We start from the raw sequence: 22,680 nt of genomic DNA, 5'->3' as shown, positions 1-22,680 counted from the left end.
AGGCACGTCCAGAAGATGAAACGCCGGCTTCAGCGAACAGGAAACCTGAGGCGGCAGAACTACTAGAGGTACCCATACAAGACGCCGAAGTAATGCCGGTCGGAGAACCGAAGAAGAAAAGGTGCAGGGACCGACATCGACGAAATATAAAGAATTCGACACGGGAAAACTGTGGACCCCGGATGAAGTTGGCTGCCCCCTGCAGGAAGTCATCCCGTCGCGCGACAGTGGCACGACGTTGGAGAATTGCCTTCAAGAAGGATAGTCCCCTGGGAACCTTTGGATGTCAGCGGAAAGAAGTGACCGCCACCACAATAAAGATTACACGCTGTGTAGGACACAGGCGTATGGGACAAATCAAGAATAAGGTCGCACTGGAAATCGCCAAGAAACGGACGTTCGGGAAGAGACTGTGGAAAGGGCCGGAACGCAACACTGGCATCAGGGACCAAGGCCTGAGACATCAACTACAACGCAGAAATGAAGTGAAGGACCTAGGCGGCGGACAGCCGCGATATGTGAAGGAAGCAGACTTGAGAAAAACTGCAAGACTGCAGATCGCCGAGCGAGTGGCCAGATTTTCTGTCGGCCTACGACACGGTAAGGATTGGACCTTGTGGAGGGGACGACCTCCTCCAAAACGGAAAAGGAGACTTCATGCAGAGGAGGAACCGGTAATGTAGAAGACCCGGCCTCCCCAGAGAGAGTGAATGTGCCAGAGAATGAAAGTGATGGATGAATGGGACACGACTGGATCTTCTGGCGAGCTGAAAGGAAACCGCTCGAGACGAGCTTTGTCTTAAGAGGGGAGCGGATGTAACGGACGAAGAATAGTCGCTGCAAGAAGAGTAGCCGAAACAACAGGAGATACTGCAAGCACAGCTACGGGACGGAAAAGGAACGGGGGTGCACCGTTAGGCTATTTGGGACGAACAGCCTTAAGGAGGGAGCAGTGTAACATGTTGCGCAGCGGAGAACTCCTCCCTACCCAGCAGCAACGTGGCAACTCAGGCCACAGGCGCGTGGCGGTAACGCAGCGCTCCCCTCCCACCCCTCCGCGGTGACGTAACGCGCAACGCTACGTACCCGTAATCAACTTCCTACTGTGACGTGGCACTCATTACGCAACCGGGCAGCACTGCAGCTGTATAAGTGAGCTGCACAGCGGCTGTGAGTCAGTTGTACTGTGACAGCCACCGAGTTAGTTGTAACCTGGCCATCGCCGAAGACAGTTCCGAGTTGTAACGTAACAGTCGCCGCGTGTGTTATCAACAGTTCTCCAGTCAGCCGACTACCATTGGAGTATAGCAGCCGTCGCGGAAAGAAGAACCGGACGTGTGTGTGATTGTGTAATTGGGAGTGTGTGATACAGTGATACAAAGCTCCCCTACTGTAAACGTGTAGCCTACTGAAGGCAGAGCGAACTGATTTGCGCATAGGGTTATAAAGTGTGAAACCTCGCAACAGTGTTAACAGATTAATGCGCTTAGGGTTATAAAGTGTGAAACCCCACAACTGTGTAATAATTAATTGTAGCCGTTACTTATAGATTGTTAAATAAACCAATTAACCATCTCTACGGCGTCTTCGGTAACGTAAACACGTTACAATATTTATTCTATTCCTCAAACTGTAAACCAAGTTATTTTGGTTCACCACAAACCATAAGGCAACCTCTAATGTACTAACTAAAACCAATGAGAAAATAGGAAATTCAGGAAATGCAAAAAAAAAAAAGTTGTCCCTGTGATTAATTAGTTCAGCACTATGCCATGAAGACATATGGGGTATAGGTCCACCTTTCTTGACCTAAGCACCAGATGGAGATGAGTGGTTAGCTTCATACCCCTACCACTTCACCCTCAGGGAAAAGAGCCCCCAATCCAATGGACAGGAAATGGGTGGGTCCCAGAGTCGCTCTGGACACCATGGAGAAGAGAAAAATCTTGCACTGCTGGGGATCAAACCCAGGCCATCCAGCCTCTTGCCTGTCACTATACTGAGCTATGCTGACTCCTAGGAAATTCAGTGAGTGTATGTACATGAAACACTACCGCCATAAATAAACAATATTCCTCATTACTACTACTAACAGGGTAGATCCCAATTTTCAACAGTAAGACCAATTTCAACATTAAATTATAATTGTATATTATACCATGCATGCTGAGACATATACCATCTTTCATTTGTAAGTTGCTGTATACCACTGTCAGTAGATAGGCCATACAGCAATGAACGGTTGGACCGCTGCTTTCTTTTACTCGTTGATGAGCTACGGAATCATATTTTGGGGTAATTCCCCACACAGCACCACAATTTTTCGTTTACAGAAAAAAGCAATTAGAATTATGGAAGGATGTGGGAATAGGATTTCGTGTAGAGACTTATTTAAGAAACTACATCTTTTGCCTCTGACATCTCGATATTTATTGTCCTTATTGATGTTTGTAGTTCAACATAAAGACCTTTTTATAACAAGCATTAAAAGTCACATCCTAGAAACTAGGCAAAGTAATAATTTATATACTCCACAGGCAAACTTATCCATTTATCAAAAAGGAGCCTATTATTCAGGGATAAAAATCTTTAACCAATTACCCTCTCATATTAAGAATGTTAATGGTAACATAATTAAATTCAAAACCACTTTAAAAAAAATTTTATACGCGAATTCATTCTACTCATTAGAAGAGTACTTTGATCAATAATGAGAGTAGTTATAATAAACATATCTGAATGTAAATTGTATGGCTCACTTGTGTATTATATTTGTAATTTATGATTTTTGTTCATTGTAAACTCATTTCATAATGCCTGTTTTGTTATAATTATGAGTTCTACTGTGCATTCCGGATATGTTAAACAATGTATCTAAACCATAAAAAAGCCTTTGACTTTTATATTTAATCTGTCACTAAGTTCTGGCATTTTTCCAAATCAAATGAAGATTGCAAAAGTTTGACCTATTTTTAAGAAAGGACAGAAACAAAATATTGCAAATTACAGACCAATCTCAATTTTGTCTGTTTTTTCAAAAATTCTTGAAACATTGATGTACAATAGGGTTGTAAATTTCTTAAATAGATTCAATCTGATATCAAATGCTCAAAATGGTTTTAGAAAAAATAAATCCACGGCAATTAAACTTTTATTGGAGAAATTCAGAAAACACTAGATAATAAACAACTGGCCTTTGGTATATTTCTGGATCTATCAAAGGCTTTTGATGTTATTAATCATAACTTGCTGCTTGCAAAGTTGGAACCTTATGGAGTGAGAGGAATATCTCATGCATGGATGAGATCGTATCTTACAGATAGATCACAGTTTGTTGAAATTCACTATATGGATCAAAAGACTTCAAAAATGAACACAGTTACCTCATCTCTTAAAGTAATTAAATATGGTGTACCTCAAGGTTCTGTTTTTGGACCCCTTTTATTCCTATTATTTATAAATGATCTGCCCCAAGTTATACATAATGCAGAGGTAGTACTATTTGCTGATGATACAAATATATTGATTACTGGAAAAAATATTTTATCATTAAATGAAAAAATTCAAAATGTAAAGACTCAATTAGAAAAATGGTTTTATGAAAATTGTTTAATAATAAACATGGATAAGTCAAAGGTATTATTTTTTGGGGGAAGCAGATCTATTCAAATTACCAGACCCCTTTTTTATTTAAATAATAAGGAGGTGGGTTATTCAGTGGATGTAAAATTTTTGGGTATTTGCATTACTGAAGATTTAAGTTGGGCAACCCACACCCAATATGTGTGTCAAAAACTTAGCAAGACTACCTATTTGATAAAATCCCTACGGGACTCAGTGAGCCAAACTGTTTTAAGAAGTGTGTATCTTGCAAAATTTGAGTCCGCGTTGAAATACGGTATTATTTTTTGAGGTGGGGTGCAAAAGGACTCTAAAACTCTATTTAAACTGCAGAAAAAAATGTGTAAGGGTGATAAAAGGAGTTAAAAATAGAGTTTCCTGTAGAAATTTCTTTCGTGAATTAAAGATTTTAACTGTTACTTCCTTATATATTTTTGAGATCCTATGTTTTATGATAAAAAATAAGATTTATACCACCCAGTATTCTGATGTTTATGGTTATAACACTATCCATAAACACAATTTGTATGTACAATTTTGCAATACTGAGCATAGCAAGAGAGGGATGATTAGTATGGGAACCAAAATATTTAATGTCCTTCCAACTGAATTAAAGAATGTTAAAAATTTTAATGTTTTTAAGAAGAAACTTAAGAATTATTTGTTGTGTAATGTCTTCTATTCTCTGTAAGATTTGAGGCTTTCACGGCGGTGACTATGAAGAAAACAGTCTTCTGGGATTTGGCACCGTGTATATGTGGTGTTAACCGACGTTTCGGAGGAACGTATCGCCTCCATCTTCAGGGTAGAAGAAAAAATATAAGAAATCTGCAAGCGAAGAGACCGTGAGAACCGGTAAAAGCAGACTGGTGTTGGAAATATACACAGCTATGTGAGAGCAGAAAAGGAAGGGGGGAAGGGCAAGTATACAAGTGAAAACAGTAGAGTGGGAGGGGGGTGGAAAGGAGCTGGGACAAGCATGATTTTGTGTTGGGGGAGAGAAAGGCAAGGTCAAAGGCTGGGCACTAACCCGCTGAGGGGGGGGGTTGTTATGTTGGTTGGTCATGGCCTGTGTGGCCCTCTGGATCTGGCGTCATATCCCGGTGGGGGTTTTTAAGAGAACAGATGAGAGGCTTCCAAGACTTGCTGAGACAAAACCCCCCTTTTCTCTGTTCATATTTTCTGGATGCAGTTCAATCTCAATTGCCTCCCTAACGATGCAATCCATATAGTGGGTCTTGGTGGCGAGGATGGAGGTGTTCTGAAGCTGAATGCGGTGTACCAGATCGATGCTGCGTTCAGCTACGGCCGACTTGTCCGGTTGTTCGAGACGGATGTGCCACTGATGCTCCTTCAACCTCATGTCCACAGAGCAGCCTGTCTACCCAATACAGACCTTTCCGCACTCGCATGGGATACTGTATACAGCCGGTGTCCTTAGGCCCAGGCTGTCTTTAACCGGTCGGTTAACACCACATATACATGGTGCCAAATCCCAGAAGACCGCTTTCTTCATTGTCTTCTATTCTCTTCAAGAATTTTTTAATAATTGTTGACATGGACCGTTTTGTAGATAAATCTGTCTGTATATTTTTATGCCTTTTTTTGGAGTATTTATTATTATTAATTTTTGTAAACTGCTTGTTAATAAATCTGTCTATATGTTTAAAATATTTATTCTTATGTCTTTTTTTGGAGTATTTATTATTCTTAAATTAAGTTAAAAATGTATTGCTGTATTATAGTCATGAGTCACTGTGTGAATGTTATGTTATTTTTTTTTTTACTTATGTTATTTTTGATGTGATGATGTTGATGGTTGACATGTCAAATTGTAATTCTCTACAGCTATGGATGAAATAAATAATAATAATTAATCTTAATTAATAATTAATCTTATTTTCAGTAATCTGAAAGATTTATTTACTATTTGTGACTCATAATTATTTGTTTATTGTGGATTTCTTATTTAATATGACTGTTCTTAAATGACATGTTTCTGACTTTTTATTTATGTAATCCAAGGTCTTAACTATTTATATTTTATACTCTTGTAATGTTCCATGTAAACAACTTTTGTAATTGGTCTGTATGTACTGAGTGAGGACAAGTCCTGTATCCATCTTGTGGATGTCTGGAATACCGAATAAATACTAATACTATACTAATACAATGATTAATTAAGAAGGATTTGGAACAAAGTGGCCATAGCCTAATCGAGGCACCATCCCAGCATTTATCTGGAGGGATTGAGGAAAACCAAGAAAGCCTCAGTCATGAATGCTGGCATCCCGGCTGGAATCAGAAGCAAGCACATCCCACATACAAGTCAGAGCACTACCACTAGATCAACTCCATCTGATGTAAATCATCATGCATGGTGCTTTACAAGTTGGTTCACTATCCACTACAAGATATCCCAGCAGTAGGCGGAACTATTAACCTTAGAATGTCTAGTGCTGTGCCTCCTTTAAACTAAAACTTTTGACATTTCTTCAAACTGTGAAAATGGTATACAAATAACTGAATCAAGTGTCTCTAACTGACAAGAGGTTTAAGTGGAAAAAACAATTTATGCAATTAAAATGCTCAACCCACAACTCAACAGCCATACAAATACTCTTCTAGTGCATGTAGCATATCATCATGTAAAAGGAAGGATATCAGTTATCACAGGAATAACTAAAACTGATCATCTCTTCTTGGGTTAACATTTTTCAAATAAAGAAATATCATGTGCTCAAATAATTATCAGAACAATAAACAAAAACTGGAGATCTATATACTGACAACTTTGGCATGTGGCTCAGGGACCATCTAAAGGGTTTTGGATTGGAGATTGCATTTATTGACCACTTTAACACACGACTAATGACTACAAATAATTACAGTGTCATCACTGATTTCCACGCTTAACAAATCACTACAGCACACACTAAGTCTTTTCAGTCTGCTGTGTCTTCACCAGTCATTCCCTGGTAAAGGCTTCTAACAGTGAGGATTCTTCAACTGCACCAACCAAGTCTTCTCTTCACAACTGACTACTGACAACTCACTTTGTTACAACTTCTCAGCAAGGCCCATGCAGGAAACACCCTTCATTGCTGTACTCAGTGGGAATGGATTTGTTTGTGAAGGCATTATCCAGTAACAACTGTATATACTTCCTTATTAAGCACCTGATGCAGGAGTAAATGTTGTTTCGTTGTTGCCCCAGTAACGGCTATACATGCTACAATATGAAACATGTTCCCGAGACCCCAAAACACAATTTCACTGTGGAGCAGTCTCATCTGGACCTGAAGCCGTATTGTCTGGTCGAAGTTTACCAGTGTTTCAGAAGAATGTAATGTTACCATATTGAGGACCAAACAAAAGCCAAGAAAGCACACCCTGAAGATGGAGGAAGTATATTCCCCTAAAATGCTGGTAAACTTCTACCAGATTACAATGTCACAGCACCATGAGAAACTCAAATCTAACAAAATACCATAAAAATGATATCCTTTCACATGCTACTCCCACATCCAATATCAAGCTTACACACTGTTATACTACTGTTATACTGTTATACTACACAATACGCAAATTCACATTTGCCAAGTGAATAAGACCAGCCCAGCTCATATAAGGGGCTTCCTACCTGTGGATTTAAGAATACATGTGATAAATAAAACATTAGGTGTACAGGCAATAAATATATAATCCCTACACAATAAGTTCACTTTGCTTTGTTGAGGATTTTAATTAACCTTCTATACAGACACAAACAGCCTAAATTTGACTCTCTTAATCTTAATTCACATGAATGTTGAGGCTCTACAGTGTACGTGAAAGCTACTCCTGCATTCATGTGTGTTCAAGTTCCATTTCTGCAGGGTACCAAGAACACGCCTCTTAAACAATATCTTTACAACATTTTAGGTAATTGCATTAATAGGGGTATTAATTTTAACACTTTGCGGGCCAGACGCATGATATCAGGCTTTTCACTTAAACCTGGCGGACCGGTCGCATGATATCAGGCTTTTAGGACACATTAGGTTGTAACACACTATACCTTGCTCTGGAGCCATGCAACTGCAATGAATACTGCATAATAAATCTTCAGAATGTATGCTACAGTAACTTGACCTGGCTGGCTAGGGTCCCTACTCCAAAAGAAAATAAACTTTGCCCCTTCCAGCTGTTTATGTACCAGGCAAGAAGTTAGTAGAGGGGAATATGTTTCAAGGACAAAAGTGGTTGAAGGCAAAGCGATCTCTCTGACTTGTTTTCAGATGAGCTATCTGACTGCCTTGTGAAGGAGTAGTGATTAGTGACTCACACAGTGGAAGTGACAGGGGTCAACAAAGAATTGTGGCCACAGATAATAAAAGTGAAAGTTGCCTTGTGGCTTANGACTCTCAGGTGATATGGGGAAACATACCCTCCTGAAAATTGTGAAGAGTGAACATTCCAAGGGGAAGCATCCTTCTAGGCAATGCCGTGTTTGCGCAGTTCACAAAAAAAGGCCTATGACTGTCTACATTTGCAAGTGTGTAATGCCACTTCACAAAGGGGAATGTTTCCAGAAATATCACATTCTCAAGCACTTCTAGGAGCATTGGTAAAGGTTCTCCAAAAATTTTGGTTCATAAAATTAATTAGATTTTATATCAATTTTTAAAGTGAACAGTGCACAAGTTAGGGTAGTAGGTATAAAAATGCCGGTCCCCAGAGTGATTTAAATATTTCAGTTGCTGGTCCGCAAAGTGTTAATGTGCCTCAAAATGGACTTCCATATAAGTCCATACTGGATAACAGTAGTCAAGGCTTGAGCTAATATACATAAAAACATGACATGAACAGAAACAATCAAGTATACTAGCGTTTCAGGAACCTGATGCCCCTTAATATCTGAAGTCAATTAATTGTTGCCTGTAAGTTGATAGAAAAATGTAATTTTTGCCATTCCAGCTCTAAAACCCGTTCATATACCATGACAGAAAACCACTGGACCTTTCCACATTTCCAGAATATAGGTCTTTCAATTTGTTACCACACTCCTTCAAGTGATCCCATCATAATAAAGACCTCCCCCTAAGTATGCTTAACTAAAGACCAGCAGTTACAAAAGAGGGCAAGTATGGCTTACAAATAAATACCAATGCTTTTACATCTACAGCTAAGATCATTCAGAGCTGAAAGATATGTTCTGCAGCCAAAGACTTCAGAGGTGCTCACAACTTACAAAAATGACCTTTTCTCAGAATAGTTGGAGCACATCATAAAACAAAATTAAAATATGAGAAAATTCCTCTAAAACTGAAGAGTCTGTTGCTCTTGATGTAGCTGGATAATTTCCATGCCAGTCTTGACACGTCATCTTATTGCGACTGTAGCCGTGTCCTTCAGAGTTCTCATAGAAAGCCCTGACAACACTTGAAAAACATACACACAAAGTAATGTAACAATGGAACAAAACTGAAGACTACACAAGGTTTCAGAAAGTGAGAGGTCCTTAAACAGTGTGGTTACTGTGTATTAATCTGTTCCACATCCTAATGATGAGAATCCATGGACTACACATACTTTAGCTACAAGTGGCATATCTGAAACAACAGGTTAAAACACACCCATTAAAACTGGAAGCTGTTAAACAATGAAAGAAGACTGGTACAGAAGCATAAAAGGTTCTTATATGAAACAATCCCCTCTGTCATGTCCACAATACGTCAACCCTGGTTTCACTTTACGGGTATTGAAGACAACCTAACACCATTTTAAAGAAGTCACAATTTCTATAGTTTTGTTACAAATACGACATGCTTTGTGTCAGTACCAAAAAAAGCATGATTTATAGAAATATGTAACATATTTTTGAAGACTGTAACCTAATTTAATATTTACACAAAATTTTACTGAACATGCAAACTGTATGCGGTGTTATGCCTTCTATTCCAAGCAAAAAATTATTACCTAACACCTAGCAGCATTAAGTCAGATTTTGTCAGTCTAACCTGCTGCCGTGGGTCGTAGGGTCCTGCACTAGCGCCCCCCCTGGCGTCGCCCGAGACCGCTCGGCACGTAAACTGTAACAATAACGCATATCATTTAAAGAAAGTGCTGTAACAGGCCTGACACAGCAATTAGCTTGTCCCAGCCTTGCAAAACCTTGTTGTGCCTCAATAAAACATTGGGAATAACCCCATACTGAAAGCAAAGGAATATTTAGTGTCCTGCACCACCACTTAAGAGGTCCAACTCTAACCAAGATTTCATTAGATCTTCCAACAACCATAAAGACATGTAAACCAGTCTACTACCAGAAAACCAGCTGGTAAAAGACTAGGTGGTTTCTATATTGTAAAATCTCAACAATTCGTCAGGTCCTGCTGATTTCTTTACAGATATTTTACATTTTTTTGATCACTACCTTTCATTAATAAATCTACCTGATAATCAAACCCCAAATTCCAAAATATCATTAATTCTCCTAAACCTGTCAAATACAAACAAGTCTAATTTATACAACAATAGTAGAATGCTCTCACCAACATATTATTGCTAACTTACAGCTTTTAATATTCCTAAATTCTGCAGAATGTATCAACAGCATTAAAGCAGCTGTTTCAGTAATGGTCCTGATAATTTGTTCATTTATGTAGAAACAGACATTGCCTACTGGGAACCTGTGTCAAATGAGGTCACAACACACCCTAGTCTGTCCCATTTGGAGAAGGCAAGCATTCATACACAGAGAGACACCACGGCAGAAGGCATGACTAGAAGCCAACCCAGTTTCACCAAAGCTGACACTCAACGCGCATTACATATAAAAATTCAATGAACACAAAGTATGATAAAACTGCAGACAAGGTCATTTCAACTAAAAGCCATATGTAAAAGTTTGTATTGGATCCTAATGTCCTATTTCCTGTCTCATACAATCTCCATATAGTGATACTAACCAAAAGTCATAAAATGTTTATAAAATGGGTAAAGAATAGCTGAGACAATTTACAAGACAACATTTAAGCAAATATTCCACCAGTTTGAGGTAAAAGGTAAAGCTATTTCAGTAACAGGACATGGAGGCCCATAGGACTGTGAGATATCATGGCTCCCACAATTTCTGACAATCAGCTCACAGACGGTACTGAGGTTGTCAGCCTTATGTAGCAGCCCCCCTTTACAATCAGGAAGATTCCTGGTACCATTTCTGTTAGAGGCTGAGTCGACGCTGGGGCCACAGTGTGGCTAGAAGGATTAGATCAATTGAAAAATCCAATGACCTCACAGGGAACTGAACCTGTGACCTTCATCATACACAAATACTGTGCTATTATATTAGATTTGTGGTTTTACTTCAGTGACTATGGAACAGTGCTATCTTCTGGAGTGTGACACCATCTGCTCTGGTAGAAGATTCGTTATGTTCTGTAAGAACACGTGTCTCCATCTTCAGGGTCAAAGTATAAACCATGCAAGCCAGCAGCAAGTAAAACCACGCTAATTAGCTTGCTAAGCTTACTCTTTGAACCTGAAGATGGAGACAGTACATTCCTCCAAAATGCCAGTAAACTTCTACTAGACTACACAGCATCAGATGCCAGAAGACAGCACTCTTCACTGTTTTATTACTTTCTGTAGTTTAGCTTAGTAGATGTAGTGACTAGGCTATGGGCTGGACAACCAGGGCTCAATTTTCAGCATGGGCAAGAAATTTTTCTCTTCTCCATAGAATCAAGACTAGCTCTGGGGCCCATCAAGACTCCTACCTGATGGGTACCAGGAATCCCTTGAGGTAAAGCAGCAGGGACATGAAGTTGACCACTAACCTCCACCCAGTGCTGAGCTCAAGAATGGTGGAGCTCAACCTCCACTCCCCTACATGCATTCATGGCATAATGCTTCATTACATAATTAAGAACAGGGATAAGTTTTCCCATACCTCTACCCTTACACATTATCTTCACCAAGATCACAAACATAATTACAATGTGCACTGGCCCAGTAACCATATTGCCATACACACGAAAAAGCAACATTGACCAACATAAAAATTGCAATTTTCATTGTTTTTGAATGGCTCCAAGATTTGTGGACTGTTTCCATACACCCGCAGAAAAAGCCTATTGGAGACAAGTGCAAGAGACTGGTGGCCACAGTCCTGTAGAAATTATCTGTTCCCCAAATAACTAACATAACAGTTATATGTGAGCCATGGGTCAAAACCAGTTGCACAATAACTGGCACTGTCTAGTCTCAATAGACTTCAACATTCTCTGCTTCTGTAAAGAATACTGACACCACAATACATCTTCATTACAATACGCCAGGAAGTGCAAATGGCATATTTCATATATTCTATAAAGCTTATATACAAGTGACGACACTGGTTTCAGAGGATAGGAGCAGAAGCAACTCCCAAACATTACATTCCATTTTTAAAAATTGCAATACCAAGTGTTAATACATTATTATCAGAGTCCTTCAGAATTAGATAACAATTTTGTAAGGCCGAAGCAAAATGGTGCCAGATAACAGCATACAGAAATGCAATAATTATCTTCCTTGTCATCTTATATGCTTCTAACAACTCTCAAATTCCTTGAATTTGACATGGTCTACAATCATGAAATTTGAAACCACATCCATATTTACATATTTTGCAAGATTAAAAAAAAGGGCAAAAAGGAAGGAAAACCTTCTTAGAGAACTTACAACAAATGAGCTTAATTTTCATTTTGTGCATCCTGTTGTGTTATTATATACAATTCTTTATTGGAGTCTATCGTAACACAACAACATTGCATATTTTGGTGTCAAGTTCTCAGCTAAGCACTTCTTTTTAAAATATATATTAGTGTTGCAGTTCAATAGTTTAGCTTAGTGTTCACGTATTCATAAATACTGCTTGCTTGACTGGCATTTATAATTTTCATTTCATGCATCCTGTTGTGTTATTATATACAATTCTTTATTGGAGTCTATCGTAACACAACAACATTGCATATTTTGGTGTCAAGTTCTCAGCTAAGCACTTCTTTTTAAAATATATATTAGTGTTGCAGTTCAATAGTGCGTGAATATGGTAATCATGTGTTTTGCCTGATGATGGCTTTAAAAGCCAAAACATGTAGCTAAGGTAATTTTAACCTTGACCGTTATATTGTGTTACGACAGACTCCAATAAAGAATTTTAAATGAGCTTAAGTTTGCATGTTTACAATTCTTTTGTAGAAGTCCTGAACATAGACCTCACTGTTTTTACAGGAATGGAATAGGCCACTGTAGCACTGGCGGAGGAATTATTCCACCCCAGTCAACAAACTCTTACATTGCGATGGAACTTAGAAAGTTTGTTGACTATAAAGACAGATCCTCTGAAAAATGCTCCGTCCCTATGTCCTCAAAATAATTCGATGGCAAGGTTACAAATATTGCAAATAATAATTTTCGCCATGATAAGTTCCTTAAAACTTGAAACATCCTTAGTTACAAGATACAGGACTCNCGGCCACTGCTTTTAGCACAACTCGAATAGTTGAACTGAATTGTTGTTGTTGTTGTTATTATTATTATTATTATTATTATTATTATTATTATTATCATCGTTGTTGTTATTTGTATTCTTATTGCTCCTCTTACATAAAAAAAGTAAAGTAAAGTAAAGGTATCCCCGTAACAGGCCTCGGAGGCCAATAGGGTTGTGAGACATTGAGGTTCCCACATTTTCTAGACAATCGGCTCATAGATGGCGGTAAGGTTGTCAGTCCTACGCGCCAGTCGCCCTTTACCCCCAAGAATATTCCTGGTACTCATTTCTGTTAGAGGCTGAGTCAACCCCAGGGCCATAGTGTGGCTGGAAGGATTAGATCAATTGAAAAAAATTCAATGGCCTCATCGGGATTCGATCCCGTGACCTTCCGGCTTGTAGCATAGTGCCTCAACCAACTACGCTACCGCATGCCCCCTTCATTTTATATAACAAATACAATAATAAAGTAACTAACAAGTCAAAAGACTTGACAGCCATAATGTTAGCCACATTTACCTTCATCATAAGTTATCACTTTTCTCACGTCAATATTTCAACTACTTTGCTCATCCTGGAGCTGTTCCTGTTGAAACATATGACATAAATACTCAGAGCATGTCATTATGTTGGATGTGGACGGACTGTGAAATTGTAGAAAACTAATCTTTAACTGCAGTGAGTTCACATATGTAGATAACATATGTCCTGTCAAAAACTATCAGAAATATGTCATAGAGCCTTTGTCAATCACTCCTATGTTTTCACACAGTACACACCACAACACATAACAGTCGAAAGGCACAATCTTTTTGCAACTAATAAAACTTCTTTACTGCCAGAAAAGCATGGAACATTTGAATTCTGTAACTGATCTAGCTGCTGAATAGAAGTCAAAATATTTATTTTCCTTTGTGCATACAGGATCACTGTACACTGAATTAATAAAAGAGAAAAATATCTTGCCCCAGTCAGAAATCAAATCCTGATTCTTTGCTCATCAAGTCTGTCTGCAGCCCTGTCGCTATACTCACTGAGCTATCCTGACTCTTAAAAATAAGTAAAGCTATCCTTATAACAGGCCATGGAGACACACAGGGTTGTGAGACATCAAGGTTCCCACATTTTCTAGACAATCGGCTCACAGATGGTGGTGAGGTTCTAAGCCATACACGCTGGCCACTCTCTATCCCCAGGAAGATTCCTGGTACTCATTTCTGTTAGGGGCAGTCAACCCCAGGGATATAGTGCAGCTGGAAGAATTAGGTCAATTGAAAAATCCAGTGACCTCACTGGAAACTGAACCCATGACCTCCCAGCCTGTTGTAGCACAGTGCCTCAACCAACTACACTATCGTGTGCCCCACTATCATGGCTCTTACACATAAAATGTACAAACCAAAAGAGAGGGGAAGAGAAAAGAAAATTGTGGATTTTGATGCAAATGCACTACGTAATTTATATGAGAAGTAATTCTTGGCAAGGAAATTCCCACAAAAGGAAGGCTATTTACTGATGATAGTCCATTATATATTGAGCCAAATTCCTGTTCCTGTGCATCATACTATCACGTAGTATGTGTATGACTACTGACAGGGTTTGGATTGCTGACTCAATTTACTGATCACTACACTCACAACTCGTAACTACACTTTACAGATCATTGACGCACAATAACTAGTGTCCTCAATCTGTTACAGTCTCCACTTGTCGTTTACTGACAACGGATTTTAACACAGTAACTATAATAGTCTCACTGGATTACACACTCCAAACTATCAACTGAGCACTCTTCCAACTAACCCTCTTCTTCACAGCCCCTGTACAGAACTGCCTTGTTTGCCCAAATACCTTCCTTACAACTCCTTGGCACGGCCTGCATAGACAACACACCATTCATTCAGGTATGCTAACAGTTTCTGTGGGAATACGTTCTCGTCACCCCAGCAACGGTTTGCTTAACCCCGTTTATTAAAAATCTGCTGTCCCGGCAACGGGCATTGTTTCGCGATCGTTACCCAGCAAAGGGTCTACATGCTACACTGCTCCCTCCTAAATGACCGGTGTACCACCATTCACAAGGGCTGTGCTAGTAACGTCTTTGATTGGCCTCGTCTTCCTTCCCGTGGTTCACTTTTCATGGTGATTTCTCTCCAACCACTCCTGCTGATCCCTCCTTCAAGCCGCTCGTCCCGATCAGTTCTCTCACAGGGTGCCAGTTGGTCCATGTGTGCCACCATCAACTTTCTCCAGCTGGTACAGGCAAATTTCCGAGAGTGATCAGTGTGCCTACATTCACAGTTCTTACTCCATGCGCAGTTTCTTTTTTCATTTCTGAGAGGGCCGACCCCTCCACGATGTCCAGTCCCTCATTGTACATAGTCTAATGGAAGATTCAACTATTTGCCTCACAACCTCCAGCTCTACGGTCTTCCCGATGATCCTGTTGGATGTCCTTCCCTTCTGCAGACATAGTTGTTTCTTTATGTCTCGGTCCCTTATTCCACTGATGTATTCCTGTTTCAGCTAACGTCTCTTCCATAACGTTCATCCTTTCTGGGTTCCTGATACAGCCTTGTCCATGACAACAGTGTCCCTTATGCCATGCAAGGATGATACAGCAGGTCATCCCTCTGCGGGCTCCGGCCAACTTCTTCCGGGACCCATCATTGCCCCGGGTCTGTTTCTTCGGGTGTCAGCAGCACCTTACGCCTAGATGCAGGTCCCCATGCTGCTCCTTCAGTGCTGACAGTTTCCACTGCGGCCTCTTCTTTAGAGACTTCCTCATGCACCACTACAGACAACTTCCTCTGAATTTACCTCCCGCTTCTTTGGTTAGGCCTTCCCCAGGCCTTCATCTCCTTTCAACTGACACCCGTCTTGACCTTCACCTTTTCTAGACAGACCTCCGTTGGTTCTCGGCAGGCCTTATTGCCTTCTCTCCAAGAATCATATTGGCTTCCATTCTTTCTTAATCGGCCTCCACCTTGGCTTTCATTTCTGCTTCGTTAGCATCCATTTTTCTCCAGTTGTTTCTTTTATCATCTTTCATTTGCTGTAGCATTTCTTCAATGGCTTTCAGAAGTTCCGTGGTTTGTTCCATTTTTGTAGTATCGCGATATAAGGATGATGATCCAATGCAGCATCCCATCCGATCACTTTTGACGTCAGTTTTCATGTAGTATGTGTGTGTGTGTGTGACTATCGACAGGATTTGGATTGGTGACTTGACTGATTGATCGTTTATACACTCAGGACTCATAACTACACTTTACAGATCACTATCGGTCTATTACTGTCTCCGCCAGCCATTTCCTGAAAATGAATTTTAACACAGGAACCGTAACAGTCTCACTGAATTACATACTCCAGACATCATACATAAAGTTTTTCTTCACAGCTAGACTCTCAACTGAGCACTCTTGCAACTAACTCTTTTCTTCACAGCCTGCCATACAGAACTGCCTTGGCTGCCCCAAATATCTTCCTTATAACTCCTTGTCATGGCCCGCGCAGACAACACAATTTTCATTCTCATATGTTACCCGTTTGGGCAGGAATGTGTTCCACATCACCTTGTAACAGGTTGCGTAACCCCATTCATTAACAATATGCAGCCCCAGCAACAGGCGTTGTTTCATGACTGTTGCCCAGCAATGGATCTACATGCTATAATACACAACAATGAATAAAAATAAACCAATCGAACTGCTTACCTTGGCTTTATTTAATGGCTTCTACAAGTTTCAGTCCGCATATGGGACCATTTTCTGGCTAATTCATCAAATATGTTCCTAGTTACTGAACTGACCTAATGAGGATCCATATTAGTACTACTAATCACAATCGTATAATATGGACAACTGTAGCGAAGTTCTAAGAATTTTTCTACTTTTAAAATTTCCCAGAATTTAAAATTTAAATTTAAAATTATAAAGCAGCCTCCGTAGTCTAGAGGTAACGTTCCCACCTCATGACTCGTGGTATGCGGGTTCAAATACCCGGCAGAGGTAGAATTTTTAAGGGCGGAAAAATTCAGGGAACAAGTCCTCCGGGAGGGACTTTAAGCTGTGTGTCCCGTGTCGTAACTTTACGACACGTAAAAGAACCTCATATCCCCAAAGGGGATCACAGAGCCAAATTCCAGGACGTTTCCCGCCCAACAATAGCCTCTACGGCCTCTGATAGATGGTGGAAGCATTATAGACACCGCTAAGCAAGTGGCTGAACTCGCTTGCTGGGCGGGACTGATGGTACGCACCATTTATCAGTAGGGTAAAGAGACTGGTAGAATATCATAGGGGGAAGGACAATAGATCAAACTGGTCGCGGTGCATGGGGAAACCCACCCTCTCTAAATAACTAATAATAATAACTAAAATTATAAAGTTCTCTTGTAGTTGAATGTAAAATTCTGTATTGTTTTTGTGTTTTGTCATGCATTGTAGGTTGCCCTTCACCCAGGGTTCGCTGTTATACTATCTGGAAGTATATTACTGTCTATGTTTGGGGTTGTTATTTACATGTCTCATGGTATAAGTAAATTACTTACAGTTACAGAAGCTATTAGCAATAGTGCTATTAGTTTTTAGTGTGTTCTCCCTTATCTTCTTCAGTATGTCGCTCTGACTTTGTTTCCAGTGAATGAAAGTGAGTGAACTTATTAGTTAACGGATTGGGTTAGATTTTGTTAAAATGTTATTACTGTTTTAAATCTTAATTAATAATTTTGGAATACATATTCTTAACTTACTTTCTTTAGGGTGTACTGTATATTCCTTCTGTGTGAGCTTTTATGTCATGTCTGTCCCTGGTTACATTGTGGACTGCCTGGTGTTTATGTTATGGGTATGTAGCTTCGTTCATGTGATGTTCCAGGGGAAGGGAGCACCTGTGTAGTTCTGGGGGGGGGAGTCTAGGAAGGTGTTTTCTAGATGTGTTATATTTTATTTTGAGGTCAAATATAGTGTAATGTATGTGTGCGAAAGTGTCATTCATTTATACTTTCTATTCAAATCGCATATGTTAAAAAAACTAAAGTGTGTTAAGAAATTTGCCCTTCTTTCTTATTTGTACTACTTCCATTGTCTCTTCGATTGCACTATATGTCCATGTCAAGTATGTGTTGAGCATATTTAGAAGTTTGTTGGATCTTACTGACTTGAATATGTTCTCTACATCGAACTTTAAATGTGCGTTCCGCCTGCCAAACGCATCTTAGTGGGCACTCATTGCATTTTTGTTGGTACACTCCACTCTGATTATAAGTCTGTCATTTTTCCCATTGGTTTTAGGTGCTTTTTTCTTGTCCTGGTAGTTTCCGCTGTGTTGTCTGTATTCTTAAATAATTTTGTGATCATTCTCGTTTCAGCGCTATATGTGAAGGTGGCCCATTTTCCTATCTCTGTCTTCAATGGGTTTTAATGGGTAGGGTTTTGATTTGTGCTGATTGTGTTATTTGATTGTAATGGTTGCTTTTAGTATTCCTTGTATACTATTTAATTCTTGGTCTATATTTTCGTGGGGGCCATGCGGTAGCGGAGTTGGTTGAGGGGCTATGCTACAAGCCGGAAGGTCACAGTTTCAAGTCCCGATGAGGTCATTGGATTATTTCCAGTTGACCTAATCCTTCCAGCCGCACTAGGCCTTGAGGTTTAATCAGCCTCTAACAGAAATGAATACAAGGAATTAAATAATTTTCCTTGGGGGTAAAGAGCGGCAGGTGCATAAGGCTGACAACCTTACCGCCATCTTTGAGCCGATTGTCTAGATAGTATGGGACCCTCAACGTCTCACAACCCTAAGGGCCTTCACGGCCTGGTACAGGGGATAGCTTTACTTTTTTACTATATTTTCATGGGTAATTGGGTATGTGGTCATTTGGTTAAATAAGTAATTTATTGCAGATATCTTGTGTTTGTCCCCCTCGTTGGTGTCTCCACCTTAACGTGGTGAGGGGGTTTGAGTATGCCAAGGACCCTGAGAGCTATACCAGCGGTAGCGTAGCTACTGGCAGGGCCTCCCTTGCTGGACAGGTCAAAGGGTAGGCATCAGACGAAGAGAGACACCAAAAACCAAAAACTGATGCCGGAAGCAGCGTCATCAGCAGCGACTTGAAGCACAGAGCAAACGATGCTCGAGATGGTTCAAGTTCGTATAGCAAGAGGCGTGACCAGAGTGGTTTGAACGGCTGTTGTACTGCGATGTGGAAAGCAAATGGAAAAACTACCACATTATCACTTTTCCTGGATAGTCTCTTTCCAAAAACAGAGATACCATGTATGCGAGATGTTTCATCTGGAGACAAACAAACTGGAGGGGCAGATAGAAGTGCCCAAAAGACGAGGAAGAAGACCGAAGAAGATATTTTAACTGAAGGAGAAAGCTTGAGATCGCATTAAGTGGAGGAACTGTTTTGGAAGAGACTGTGGACCTGTCGTATGACAGATTACCAATGAATGAATGAATCTTGTGTTTGTATGGGTCGCATAAATCACTGTGTATGATTAGGTCTGTAGTAGTAGGTCTTTTATACACTCAAGTACCAAAAGTCATGGGATAGTAGTATGTAAATTTATTTTTAAGTGGCGCCAACATCCCTTGATGGCTTGGGAATGCCCAGAGCAGTATCGGTTGTGAGGTGTTCTCTCGTGAGTCAGGATGAACACCGGCCAGTCTGCTCATGGCAAGCCGACGTGAATTATTGGAGTTTCAACGGGGCATGATAGTGGGCACCAAGTGGATGAGACATTCCATTTCCAAAGTTGTGAGGTCATTCAACATTCCTCAATCCACAGTGTCACGTGTGTACCAGAAATACCTTGTGGAAGGCATTTCCACCCACAGTGGACAGCGCAGTGGCTGACCACGACTGCTTAATGATCGTGACCAGCAGCGTCTAGCTAGAATTGTCCATGGTAACAGACAAGCGACACTGGCTGAAATCACATCCACATTCAATGCAGGAGGTAACAGACGCATATCCAGCAGGTCAGTGCAGCGTTCTTTAGCTTCCATGGGATATTGGAGCAGAAGACCGACGACAGTGCCTCTGTTAACACCACGACACCAGACACAGCACCTCACCTAGGCTTGTGACGTCGCTAATTGGACCCTGCAGGATTGGCAACATGTGGCATGGTCCGATGAGTCACGGTACCAGTTGTTTCAGGCGGATGGTAGGGTTTGGGTGTGGTGCAGACCCCATGAGGCCATTGACCTCAGCTCTCAACAAGGCACTGTGCAGGCTGGTGGTGGTTCCATACTGGTGTGGGGTGTGTTCACGCAGCATGAGTTGGGTCCACTTGTCCACCTAAACACGTCATTGACCGGTGATCACTACGTTACAGTGCTTGGTGACCATTTGCAGCCCTTCATGGACTTCATGGACTTCATGTACCCCCATGATAGGATATTCCAGCAGGACAATGCACCGTGTCATCGGGCCAGAGTTGTCCAGAACTGTTTCGAGGAGCATTCTGGAGAGTTCCGACAGATGGTGTGACCACCACATTCGCCCGACATGAACCCACTCGAGCATTTATGGGACGTGGTGGAGAGGTCCATTCGCACCCAAAATCGTGCACCTACAAATACCAGGGATCTGTGGGGGGCTATCCAGACAGCATGGCTCAACATCTCTCCAGAGGTCTTCCATCCACTTGTGGAATCGATGACATGTCGAGTTGCTGCACTTCGCTGGGCTAGAGGGGGTCCTACATGATACTAGGTACCTATCTCATGACTTTTGGCACTTCAGTGTATATTCCAAATGTTGGTTGATTATGTTTGTTCGTGATAGTTAGATCCAGATAGTTTAGTGTACTGCGTACTTCTTCTCAATTGTAAATTTTATTTTTGGATGTACTGAGTTGAACTTCATCAAGGTATCTTCTAGGTGTGCAATGTGTGTGTCATATATAATTAATGTCATCTACATAACTATAGTGCCGATAACAGCAGCCAAGTGGTGTAAGGCATGAACTGTCTTCGCTCGCCTGAACCCTGAGATCGTGGGTTACAATCCCACTCAAAATATGAATGTCCGTATTTTTTTTTTCATTGGCACTACAGCCCTCGTTTGGGCCTAGGCCTACCTCCATGAAACTCTCCGTTCACTTCGGTTTACTAGATCTTAAGACATATGGTAGGAATCCTTGAGCGGGTGATCAGCTCGTCGCAAGGCCTCTACCTGTACACAAACACAGAAAAACGCACACAAACATCCATGCTCTGAGTGGGATTCGAACCCACGATCCTGGCTTCCGAGCAAGCAAAGACAGCACATGCCTTAGACCGCTTGGGTACCGTAACCGGCTGAATGTCTGTATAGTGTACGTTTATTCTGTTTGTGTTGTTCTGTGTGTAGGTAGTGGCCAAGGGCCGACAAAGGGCTGCAGAGCCATAACAACATATCTATAGTAGTAGATAATTTGACGTTTAATTTTTTTACGATTTTAGTGTGTTCTAAGTAATGTATAAATGTCTCAGCTAGGATTGCTGAGGTGGGTGCTCCCATTGCTAGGCCTTCATTTTGTTTGTAAAACTAGTCATTGAATTGTAAATAGTTTTGTTCAAGGATGATGTTCAAAAGGGTTACTAGTTCCTGTTTTTCTTTTTCGAGTGTGTGATTATCGTTGTTGGGAATTTCTTTTATGTTTTCTACTTCTATAAGTGGTATATTGATAAACACGTTTTCAATATCGAATATCATTTATTTTTATGCTTTTGAGATTATGAATAAGGATCACAGAATTTTGAATATTATAAGCATTGTGTAGTTGTAATTTATATTCTGTGTTATGTATTTTGCTAATTTATATCCTGGGCTATCTTTCCAACTGACAACTGGTCAGACTAGATTTTGCTCTTTATGTAGTTTTATGGTACCATATAGTATGTGTGGGGCTTTTGGGTTCCGGTTACTGTATTTCCACTTGTCATTTCTGTTTATTATAATATTGCTTTTGTTGTATTTTCTTTTCTGGTTTGTTTGCGTATAGGTTTTGAGTTTTCTACTTTATGTTTATGACTTTGTTTTTTTCTTTCATTTTTTATTTTCTTTTAAATATTGTCGCGTATCGGGCGTATATCGCGACAAATAAGTTCACGCCGTATTTTATATAGCGAATTTTATTTCACATTCGCACTTACAATCACCCAAATTACAGATTCAGGATTACTGCTATCTGCAGTATCACAAATAGTACACTCCAAATGCCAGAATACAACTGACTAGTTGCTGGCTAACTCGGCGGTAGCACCAGGACTCACTGACTGACTCAGTACAACTCAGTACAACTGACTGTGAATAGCCTTCGCTGCGCCTCATGTAGCCTCGATCGGACCATACGGAAAACGGCCGCGTAATAGGCACCCTTTTTGCCTGGCGCTGTGTTGCTATGTAACGCTAGCGGAGGTAACCGCTGTTACTATCGTAACGTCGCCGCTGTTGACTCGCGTTGCCTAGCGACCGCGATATCCCTCGGTGACGTCACCGCGGAGGGGAGTGGCGGGGCGGGAACTCGCCTATTACC

General features: G+C 40.6%; 1 protein-coding gene across 4 annotated transcripts in view; it reads right to left on the bottom strand.

Moving 5' to 3' along the window:
- The window catches only part of LOC111874589 (mothers against decapentaplegic homolog 3), a 56,933-nt gene that overhangs the window by 23,270 nt on the left and 10,983 nt on the right, over positions 1 to 22,680 (bottom strand). For 2 of the 4 annotated variants that reach the window (XR_002844590.2, XM_033755515.1), the window contains exon 2: positions 9,624 to 9,695. The exons of 1 other annotated variant lie outside the window; for it this stretch is intronic. Coding sequence is in view for 2 of the 3 variants with exons in the window: in XM_033755515.1 (XP_033611406.1) it covers positions 9,624 to 9,695 (72 nt within the window). In the remaining variant the exon portion in view is untranslated. Of the gene's footprint in view, positions 1 to 9,582; positions 9,696 to 22,680 lie in introns of those variants that run through there. One more of the 4 variants, XM_023870212.2, reaches the window with a different exon arrangement.

The sequence above is a fragment of the Cryptotermes secundus genome, unplaced genomic scaffold (assembly GCF_002891405.2).
Source record: "Cryptotermes secundus unplaced genomic scaffold, Csec_1.0 scaffold1394, whole genome shotgun sequence".
Lineage (NCBI taxonomy): Eukaryota > Metazoa > Arthropoda > Insecta > Blattodea > Kalotermitidae > Cryptotermes > Cryptotermes secundus.
This window is presented reverse-complemented; position numbering and strand designations above follow the sequence as displayed.